General features: G+C 40.2%; 1 protein-coding gene across 1 annotated transcript in view; it reads left to right on the top strand.

Annotated features, from left to right (window-relative positions):
- The first annotated feature begins 244 nt into the window (after positions 1 to 244).
- The window catches only part of LOC122809296, a 118,924-nt gene continuing 107,787 nt past the window's right edge, over positions 245 to 11,381 (top strand). Inside the window, exons 1-2 of the mRNA XM_044080679.1 lie at positions 245 to 586; positions 11,018 to 11,381. The exon at positions 11,018 to 11,381 is cut by the window's right edge and continues 2 nt beyond it. Coding sequence (XP_043936614.1) covers positions 511 to 586; positions 11,018 to 11,381 — 440 coding nt within the window. The 5' untranslated portion in view covers positions 245 to 510. The remainder of the gene's footprint in view (positions 587 to 11,017) is intronic.

Below are 11,381 nucleotides of genomic sequence, written 5' to 3'. Positions count from 1 at the left end.
TGCCATTGTGTATACCCTGCCATGCCATCATGACTTGTCTAGTATAGGAAAGAGTTATTCCAACATCAAAAATAAAAATGCACATTTTTAACAGATGTGCTTTACTGATATGCCCAGTAAAAGGAGAAAATGACAGTGGAAGGGTGTGAGATTGCTGAATCTGTTTCATATTTGTGCACTGCATTTAAGTTCCTGTTTGGTTTTAATACCAGAACAAGTATTGCTTCATATAGCCACATGGTTTCATGTTCAAGACAGAGGCAGGGATATCAGCTTTCTGATCCTCATAAACAAGCTGCTATATAGTTAGCATTTTTGTGGTTATGACAGAGCACTATCTGCTCCTTAAATTGAGACAACAATGAAATACATTTGCAGCTGCATTGCTTGGAACAACTGATTTACAGAGGCGAAGGCCGCATCTGGCTTACCATAGAGGGGAATTTTGCTGCCAGCATTCAGCAAACCACGGAGGAGGATCACCAGTGTTAGAAGTACTAGTGAGATAAGATGGATGTATGTTCTGAGTGCCAGTGTGGTTTTGCCTTTAAGCAAAATCATGACTTGAGGAGCCTTCTTTTTTCAGGTAAGGACCCTTTGCTTTGGACATTATTTTCTATCAACAATAAAGCCTGGGGAATCAACATTAGTAAGCAGAGGGTTACAAATCAGCAAGCAAACTTATAAGTTTGACAAGTGGTCTCTAGGTGACACATTTAAAGATGGAAAAAGTTGCTGTAAGTAGTAACTGAGTTAGCTAGCAGTGTTCAGTCTGTGGCATCCACTTCTTTTCTGCCCACTGCCCATTTGAAAACCCTACATATCCCACCCTAATCAGAAGGGTTATATTATGGGCTTCTTAATATTGTGCCTGTTTTCAGATGCTGTACTGAAATTATGTTTCCAACTGGAATTTTTGTTCAGAACTTTTTCCCAGGTTAAGTAGTTTTTAATTGCTGGATATGAAAAAATATAGTTTTACACAAAAAAGAATGATATGTATATATATATATATATATATATATATATATATATATATATATATATATATATATATATACATATATATACTGCAGTCCTTTTTGTTCTGACATTATTTTTGTACTGTTCTTTTTTTTTACTCAAAAGATTTTTATTTCAGGAAATAATATATATAACATTTTATAAGTGACATTCTAAATAACTATATACAATATATAGGTTCATAGGTTCATAGGTTGGTACTAGGCTATCGGCCCTAAGGCCTATGCAAGCCTAGCCATAACAATTCCCTGGAAATTTCTTCCCGCAATATTTACTTCTCTGGGCCCCTGTCTAGCAGGGCGACTGACATGATCCCCGGGGTGAATTTCCTATCTCCCATCCAATCATCAAGGTTTCTTTTGAAGAGGGCCAATGAGGCGCTCTGCTTGACATGTATGGGCAGTCTATTCCAGAGTATGGGGAGTCCCTGGGTCAGGAACCTATCCCTCCAGCATGTTTTGTTCATTGTGATGATAAGGTTTAGATCCCTGGAGTGTGTGGCTCTGAGGGATTGGAATTTCTTTAAGTGGAGCATGTCCAACAGCTCAGGGTTTGACATGGCCTTGTATGTTAAGCAGAGATCACCTCTGAGTAGACAATATGTCACAGAGTATAGCTGGAGTTTATTTAGATGGTTGGCATATGGCATCTGCTTTAGGCCTGCGATTCTTTTAATAAGGTATTTCTCTGGCCTTTCCAGCTGTTACAGATGTCTTGTGAGGTACATACCAAATGGGGCATTATACTCTATAATGGGTCTAATGAGGGATGAGTACAGTGGGACAATGACCTCTTTTTTTCTGGATGAAAAGCCCTTAGTGACGAGGTGTGCCACATAGAAGGATTTCCTGACTGTTGTGGCGATGTGGTTATCGAAAGTGAGACCACTGTCCACTTGTGTCCCTAAGTCTTTCATCACACTTTCTATGTTTAGTGTCCTGCCACCTATGTGGTAGTTCATGGGTACATGTTTTTTTCCAAAGGGGATAACTATACATTTCTTGGCATTAAGCTTGAGCACATGGCTCTGGCACCAGGCATCTGTTTCTGTAAGGCCCTTTTGTAGAATATCCACATCCTTTGGGGATTCAATAATGGCTCCCAGTTTGCAGTCATCTGCAAACTTTGTTAGCCAGAGTCCCTTAGTGTTGGCCTGTACTTCAGAGAAGTAGATGCCAAACAAGAGTGGTCCCAGGACTGAACAATGAGGTACTCCACTTGTCACTTGTCTGGAGCTGGATTTGGAGTCGGCTACTTTTACAGTCTGGGTTCTGTCAGTAAGCCAGTTGGCAACCCATCGAGTGATGTAGGGATTTATTCCCAGCTTAGTAAGTTTATCTATGATTCCAGAGTGGGGGATGGTGTCGAAGGCCTTGGCGAGGTCCAAATAGGCTGTGTGGACTGCCTTACCCTTGTCCACAGCTCTGGAGACCGATTATAAGTCAATCAGATTCAGGAGACAAGATCGGCTCTTCACAAACCCAAACTGGGTGGGGTCCAGTGTTTGAAGGTTGCCAATGTCTTTGTTTATAAGTTCCATGATAATGCGTTCCATGCCCTTGCAGATCAGGCTTGTCAGACTGATGGGATGGTAGTTCCCGGGATCCAAGGCGGATCCTCCCTTGTGGTGTGGGATAACTGTAGCTGTGCGGCACTCAGTGGGCATGAAGCTTGAGGTGAGGCTATGATTAAACATGACACTTAGGTGGGGTGCCAGTTCATTTTGTAGTTCATGTAGTACACAGCCCGGGATGTCATCTGGTCCCATGGATGCTGTATTGTTAGCTTTGTAGAGTACTGTTTCTACCTGTGTGGCTGTGATTATTGGAACTTGGCAATCTTTTGGTACTGAGATGGGCCTTTTAGGGGGTGAGAGGGGGGTGAAGTTGCAATATCCTTGGGATCAGTATATTTAAATATTTAATGCCATTCTGTTGTAGCTCAGAGCAGATCTGAGCATTGCCATATAGATTCTTGACATAACTATAGAATGCCTTGTGGTTGTCTTTGGAATCTTTGGCAATTTTATTTTCATAACTAGCTTTTGAGGATTTTATAAGGGATCTCAGCTTTTTACTGAGGCTGGTGAGGGAGTGTTTTGCATCCTGAGATTTTCCTCTTTTCTGCAACAGTTTCTTCCTTCTGTTGTATAGTTTGTTTATAGCAGGGGACCACCAGATTGGCTTTCTTTTTTTGGAGAAGAGCATCTTGGTTCTATTTGGGATGGCACGATTCATGCATGAGTGGTTGTACTCGTACAGTGCTTTAGTGTAGGATTCTGCAGTTGAACTTCCAGATTCTGTCTGCGTGGGTGTTGTGAAGTTTGTCACTTCTGACGTCAGTAGCATGAAGTTGGCTTTGGAGAAGTTTTTTAAGGAGGTTTCCTTACTGGGGGGTGGGGGTGGGATGTGGATATCAAGGGTGATTTGCTTATGGTCAGACCTGACCAACGAGGGGGTGACCACTGGTGTGGAGCATCTATCTTCCATGTTGGTAATGACCAGGTCTAGGATATTGGAGCCCCTGGTGGGACAGTGGATTAGTTGATCCAGGGTGATGGAATTTATGAATTCCAAGAACCGTTGGGAAAAGGAGTTGGTACCTGAGTAGTTTTCCCAATTAATGGCAGGGTAGTTGAAATCACCCGGTATTAGGGTGTTTGGTTGCATCTTAATATTTTCCAGTATGTTTAGGAAGGTGTAGTGAGAATCTTGCGGTATGGTGGGGGATCTGTAGCAAGCTACAGTTTGGATTGCAGTCTTACCTAGTGTTAGTTGCACCTGGAGAATTTCAGATGCATTGTGTTGGGCAACTAGCCTGGAGGTATGAATATCCTTGGTGAATATGGACACTCCTCCACCTTTAGTGTTTCGGTCTTGGTTTTGTGGCCAAAAAGTGTGGTAAGAGTTGTAGCCTGGTATAGCAGGGGTGCTCTGTGGAGCCTTGAACCAGGTCTCATTTACTGCACAGATATCAATCTTCTTCATTTTTAGGAGTGCCTTGAGAGAGTGCATTTGGAAGTTTAGACTTCTAGGATTGAGTAGCATTACCTTCAGATTTTGCATGCTTATATCTGTTACGGTGGTGGTTTTATCCTTTAAACCTTGCCTAAAAAGGCACTATAGGGGTGGCAAGAGCTTTAGCCAGTAACCTGAATCCCAGGGGTGACAGGTGCAGACCATCTCTGGCAAAGCATCGTGGTTTGTCGATCATATCTTCCCAGGCAGGCAAATACTGGATCCCCTTTAAATGACACCAGAAGCTTAGCCAATTGTTGAAGTCAATCATTTTGTCCTTATACTGTGGTATCATTCTGGGTGAAGGCAGGATGCTACTCAGGGCTAGGGTCATACCTGCCTGGATCACGTGATCCAAGAGCTCTTCCATGTCTCTTTTCATGCAGTCCAGGGAGGTACGTCTCAAGTCATTCACTCCAGCATGGACAATGACATAGTCTATTTGTACTTGTTGTGGAGTGACTTGAGTGCAAGCGTTATGTGGCGGATCCTGGCACCCGACAGGCATCTGACTGTAATTTTCTCCTTGTTCAGCCTGGTGAGTGGGAAATCAGTGTGCCTGACTATAGAGTCACCTATGACTAAAGTGTTGGGTACATTGTCTTGCCTTAGGGGCTGTTGTTGGGTGGCACACTGGTGTTGTGAGCTATGTGTCACTTTGGTTGTGACTGGTGTTTGCTTGCATTTCTGCTTCAGAGGTCCTTGTTTCTTGAGCAGGTTAATGTTAAGGGCCTACGCATACGTGGGTTTAGTGTTGCTATGTGTGGGCATTGATGGTGTGGGTTTTGAAGGGCTATGAGTTGCTAGAGGTGTAATGCAGGTGTTAGCCTTCTCCTCTTGACTGTCTAGCACAATCTTGACCGGTGAGAGCTTTGCTTCCAATTTGGCTATGTAAGTGCATCTCTCACAGGTTGTAGTGTTGGGTGGTAGGAGGAGAGGATTGTCTGTATACATGAGGCAGTTGCCGCATTGCCCCAATATGCCCAGACTAACCAGGTGGACAGGAGAAATCACCAGAAGCCTTGGACATGCCTGTTTAGGTGCTTTTTTGTAAAGTTTAAGAGCTGTTTTCCCTTATCTTTGCGTGGTACTTTGCAATTGTAGGCTGTTTAGTGCCTATGATTAATTTCTCCTTATTGACAAGGAGAGCTGAGTGCTTGTATCAGCTTCAGGCTTCCTAGTGCTTTCCAGCAGGTTCTAGAACAAGTAGTCACAGGGGTTCAGATTTTAGTGCTACTACTGAGAAACCAGCTAGTTTTAAGGGAAAATTTGAAGAGAAGACTTTCTGGCACCTGTAATAGTTTAACTGTAGCCTCGTAGTGCTGCACAGTGTGTAAAATGTGCAAACACACGCGTTTTTAAGCCAGAAAGTTGAAAGGGATAGAAATCAGCCCAAAAAGGCTAATAAAATTACAATTTCAGAGCTAGAAACCACCCCTTTAGTGTTAGATAGGCAGTACAATGCTCACCAGTCCCACTGGTAGGCAGTAGGACTTCCCTCTACCACAGCAAGGTCTGGATAGCTCTGAGCACAGAAAATAAAGTCCTGAGGCAAGCAAAGCCTGGGATATGGACTGGCTGGAAAAGGTGGGAAACGAGCCAACAAGATAGTATATATATATATATATATATATATATATATATATATATATATATATATATATATATATTTTTCTGTTGAAACAGGCTAAACAATGCAATAATACAGTAAATAAACACAGAAAAAGCTAACACACAAGTGTGTAGTCCTAAACAATAAATGCAATTAAAATTACAAAATTAGCAATTTAAAACTTTTAAATGAGGCAAGGCAAGTGCACAACTCAAAAACGATTTAAGAGGAAGTAACACAGCAGAATAAGTAGCTAGTCTACATATACAGAGAAGTCTATATATACAGAAAAGCAGCTAAAACACACAAACACTTCAGATGCAGTGCAACCTAGAGCACTTGAGTTGTAGCAATATTAAGGCAATTACAGTTATAATAAATGCTCTAAAATATACTCTATATTTCCAAAATGTTTGAGAAGCACAGCCAGAACATAAGGAAATTCATGCAAAAAAAAAAATTTTTTTTTTGAAAGGGAAAAAGAAGCAGAAGGCCTTATCAAATGTTCTCTCTGTATTAGGTAGAATGAGCTAATGACACTAGACTGGGATTTACAGTAGGGGCGGGCAACTGCAAAGCCACCAAGACACCAATAGGGAGGGTGGGTGGATAATAAACCTATTAGCCTACAAAGCACTACAGAAAGCCACAAAATGAAAGTTTTTAAACAGATAAAGATTTGTAAAGATACAGAATGCTTTTAACTGCAAACAAATCAGTTACCCGTGCAGATTACAATAAAAGTGCTATATATTAATTGCTAGAAACAGTAAACTGTATAAATAATCAAAAAAAAAAAACAGGATACTTATATATCTCAGCTAACAGTTGGAGTCAACACCTCTCATCCATTCTGCTCAGTGTGTATAGACAGAAACTCTCTCAAAGTTAGGGTTTAAATACCAGAAGAACAACTTTTTTTTTTTTTTACAAAAACACAAAAGAACCAGCCCCCACTAGCCTGCAGCCAATTAATACAATCTAGCCAAGGTAAAGAAAGGCTTCAGCTAATTCAAGAAAGCCACAAAATGAAAGTTTTTAAATAGATAAAGATTTGTAAAGATACAGAATGCTTTTAACTGCAAACAAATCAGTTACCCGTGCAGATTACAATAAAAGTGCTATATATAAATTGCTAGAAACAATAAACTGTATAAATAATCAAAAAAAAAAAACAGGATCCTTATCAGCCTGCCATCAATAATAGTTACAGGTGTGAAAACAAACAGTGCATAAATATAACAGTCTGCTTATCAGAGGATGACTGTTCATTGGTGTAAAGTATTAATCAATGACAAAACGTTTTTCCACGGATTGTTAACCAATGGTCTTGAAAAAGTCCTTAGTTACTTAATTTTCATCTCCATCAAAATTGAGCTCTACAATGAGGTGTAAAAATCTTCTAAAGTTGGTGTTATGTTTGAGTTGCATCTTCTGGTTATACAATTTCTTGAGATTGCAAGTATATTTTGTACTGTTCTAGTGGTGGTTTATGAACATTATAAAAATAACAAGTTGAAGTTCTATAGCACTTACTTAGAATGCCCCGTTGTTGCATAATCCCTGCTGCTTATCTCCTTCACCCAGTCTCTCAGCTTATCTTCATTAGAATCACATTCTAATCCACCCTTATAAGGGGTATCTTAGACCTGCTTATTATTCAGTAAGCACAGATCTTCTCATGTCAGTTGTAAAGCACATTACCTAACCAGAGATCAGATAAATGTATCTCAGTCTTGCATTCATCCTCAGTGCTGGCTGCTCAGGCTGAAATGATATCTATAACGCTATTTTTTCCTTATATCATGTGTGTTGGGTGACCACAACCAATCGTTATAGTCCAAGTCACTGATTTTGCATTCATACCACATTCTCTGCACCCTTTCTAAGAGCCTGACATCCCTCTTGAATGAAGGTTTCCAACACATGATACAGTGCAGCATATGAGGTCTCACTACTGCGTATGAAGGGACCAAACAACTAGCATATTTGGGGGAATTATGCCTATTACTATGATTCTGATTATCTTATCTGAAACATGGTTTAGATCAGCCATAACAGCGGCTTCTAGGTACAGCTAGAATGCTTGCTTGTATACATGTGTGTTTGTGTGTGTATGTGTGTGTGTGTGTGTGTGTGTGTGTGTGTGTGTGTGTGTGTGTGTGTGTGTGTGTGTGTCTGTGTGTGTGTATCACACAGGGAGTGGCAGTAAGAAGTAGAGGGGGAAAAGAATTTGTGGGTTGTAATCACCACCGGGCTGAGCCATGTTATACATTATGAAAATTCAGAAGAGAGGGCCAGCATTATATCGGGGTGCAGAGTTGAAGAAGTGGACTTCAGTGATAATAAACTGTGATACTAGTGTAGAGGAAATTTAGAAGGCTGAATCCGAAGTGCTATGTCATGTGTTGGTCATCAGGACAAAAACTGAGATTTAGCTGGAAGAAGCATAATAATGCAGAATTAGCAAAATAGTTTGGAGAATGGAGGGCAAATGTACTAGAAAAAAGAAAACAAGTGAGGTATGACTGAGGTATTATTTAGCTATACTGTGCTATCAGCTGACAGGTGAGAATGGGAAAGGTTAAGAGCAAGCATGCCCTGTATGTGGCCTGTGAAAGGCTGATGTTTCACAATGAAATTAATTTCATTCTGCTTCATGGAAAGGGTGTCTGGGTCCCAGCATTCCATGTGTGAAACAATGTTATTATGTATGTCAGCACAGGACTTCAAGGACTCATAGTATAGGACGTACTAGGGTGTCTGGGTGCCAGCATTCCATGTGTGAAACAATGTTATTATATATGTCAGCACAGGACTTCAACGACTCATAGTGTAGCATGTACTAGGGCTTCTGGGTCCCAGCATTCCAAGTGTGAAACAATGCTATTATGTATGTCAGCACAGGACTTCAAGTACTTATAATATAGGATGTACTAGGGCTTCTGGGTCCTAGCAATACATGTGTGAAACAATGCTCATATGTATGTCAGCACAGGACTTCAAGGAATCATAGTATAGCATGTACTAGGGCTTCTGGGTCCTAGCATTCCATGTGTGAAACAATGCTATTATGTATGTCAGCACAGGACATCAAGCAATAATAGTATAGGATATACTAAGGCTTCTGGATCCTAGCATTACATGTGTGAAACAATGCTCTTATGTATGTCAGCACAGGACTTCAAGGAATCATAGTATAGGATGTACTAGGGCTTCTGGGTCCTAGCATTACATATGTGAAACAATGCTTTTATGTATGTCAGCACAGGACTTCAAGGACTCATAGTATAGGATGTACTAGGGCTTCTGGGTCCTAGCATTACATGTGTGAAACAATGCTTTTATGTATGTCAGCACAGGATCCAAGGAATCATAGAATAGCATGTACTAGGGCTTCTGGGTCCTAGCATTACATATGTGAAACGATACTCTTACGTATGTCAGCACAGGACTTCAAGGAATCATAGCATAGGATGTACTAGCGCTTTTGGGTCCTAGCATTACATGTGTGAAACAATGCTGTTATGTATTTCAGCACTGGACTTCAAGCAATCATAGTATAGGATGTACTAGGGCTTCTGGGTCCTAGCATTACATGTGTGAAACAATGCTCTTATGTATGTCAGCACAGGACTTCAAGGACTCATAGTATAGGATGTACTAGGGCTTCTGGGTCCTAGCATTACATGTGTGAAACAATGCTATTATGTATGTAAGCATAGGACTTCAAGGATTCATAGTATAGGATGTACTAGGGCTTCTGGGTCCTTGCAGTCCATGTGTGAAACAATGCTATTATGTATGTCAACACAGGACTTAAATCAATCATAGTATAGGATGAACTAGGGCTTCTGGGTCCTAGCATTACATGTGTGAAACAATGCTATTATGTATGTCAGCACAGGACTTCAAGGAATCATAGTATAGGATGTACTAGGGCTTCTGGGTCCTAGCATTACATGTGTGAAACAATGCTATTATGTATGTCAGTAAAGTACTTCAAGGACTCATAGTATATGATATAGTATAGGATATACTTGGGCTAAGAGAGTGGCAACTGCTTAGAGGTAAGTTGCAGCCATCAAGCCGACCTAATGCGCCTCAGGTTTTCTTTTATAATTGTTGTGCGTTCATATTTAAGTTTGTATGTCAATATCCCTGAATTTTTTGATACCACATTACCTATTTTTCTGTCAGACAGCATCTACTCTTCACTTCATAACAGTGAATTTCAGCAGCCATCATTTTTATCAGGACAACAGCCCCAAAAGATTTGCATGCAGCCTGACTTCTCAGGCAGGTAACACAGCTTCAGCTTTGTTGTAATCCATCAGCAGACTAATCATGTCCTTGAAACTTTGAGTGATGTCTGATTAAACCAGACTGCAATGGATCAAGGACTAAGTCTTGTTGTACTTCCCCATTTATGTACCTCTCAGATGACAGAAATCCTAAGCTGTGACTTTTGCTCCTTGTAAAAAAAAACAGCTTTATATACCGCTAGGTGATCGCAGGCTTCAACTCCACTACATCTCTTTGAATGATTTGCTCAGATGCATCTATTTACATATTTTGAATGTTTTTCTAAATTTTTATAAAATTAATTGAAAATCTGCAGTGCTAACTTTTGCCCTAGTTGTATATTAACTGTTCATTCACTGAACAAAAAGTGCACTTCATGTATCACTGATTGTGATGACAATGACTATAAACCCTCACTGATGCTTTACCTGCAAACAGTATGCCCTCCCCAGTAATGCACCTGGCTACAGATTTTGGTATTTTGTGGGCTTGATAGATGACAATTTTCATGAGGTAGTAGAGGCTAATGGTCAGAACAAACGTATTTAAATTAGCTTGGTGCAACCAGTCACCAGGGTTCAGATGTTTACTAGCCTATGGCACGGCTTTGTGTCTCTCACTTATTACCTAGCATCCTGAGTTGTCACCATAACTGGTAAAGGACGTTTATGGCTTTTACTTAGAAAAAAAATAATACTCAAAGTAAAATAAGAATGTTTCTAGGTTAAAGGACATTTTAGGTGTTTAATGCAAAGTCTTGTTTATGCCTAGAATGAAGAATAGATTGTAATGTATATGTTTTGCTATATAGTACTTATGATGTCTAGCATTTATATATTCACTATCTGGAAATGGTTTTATGGGTATTGTAATGTCCTTGGCTTGGCTGAATACAGCAGCACTGTATATAATATGAAATAAACTGTAACAAATTATAAATGCAGGTGCATTGGTCTACATGCCAGGACTATATCTCATTAGACTAAGCCATTGTGCAAGACAGAGAAAAGTTTAAAAGTATTACGTCACTCACATTAATGCACTTTACTTTCTTCCACAGTATTGCTCATATCTTGCCAGATCCCACCAGCTAATACCAAGATCTATCCTGTCAAGGATATGATGACAGTAGAGCAAGGAGATGAAGCCATTCTGTCTTTTATCGCTGACGGAAATGTTATGGAAATCAGCTGGTACCGGGAGCAAAGTATTCCTAGCAACCTAATTCTAAAGATGTCTTCTAACATACCTGTTCAAAAAGGCCCCAAATATACAAAGAAGGAAAGCATTCTCCCAGATTATTCTTTGCGGATAATGAATGCAAGCATCAATGACAGTGGGTTATACACTGTGCACATAATGACATCACACCTGTTCTATACATTAGGTGAATTAGTGGAAGAATCCACTACTTTGAGAGTGGA

The sequence above is a fragment of the Protopterus annectens genome, chromosome 8.part0 (genome assembly GCF_019279795.1).
Source record: "Protopterus annectens isolate FY-2018-M chromosome 8.part0, PAN1.0, whole genome shotgun sequence".
NCBI lineage: Eukaryota > Metazoa > Chordata > Ceratodontiformes > Protopteridae > Protopterus > Protopterus annectens.
The sequence above is the reverse complement of the archived record's forward strand: the minus strand, read 5'-3'. Positions and strand labels throughout refer to the sequence as shown.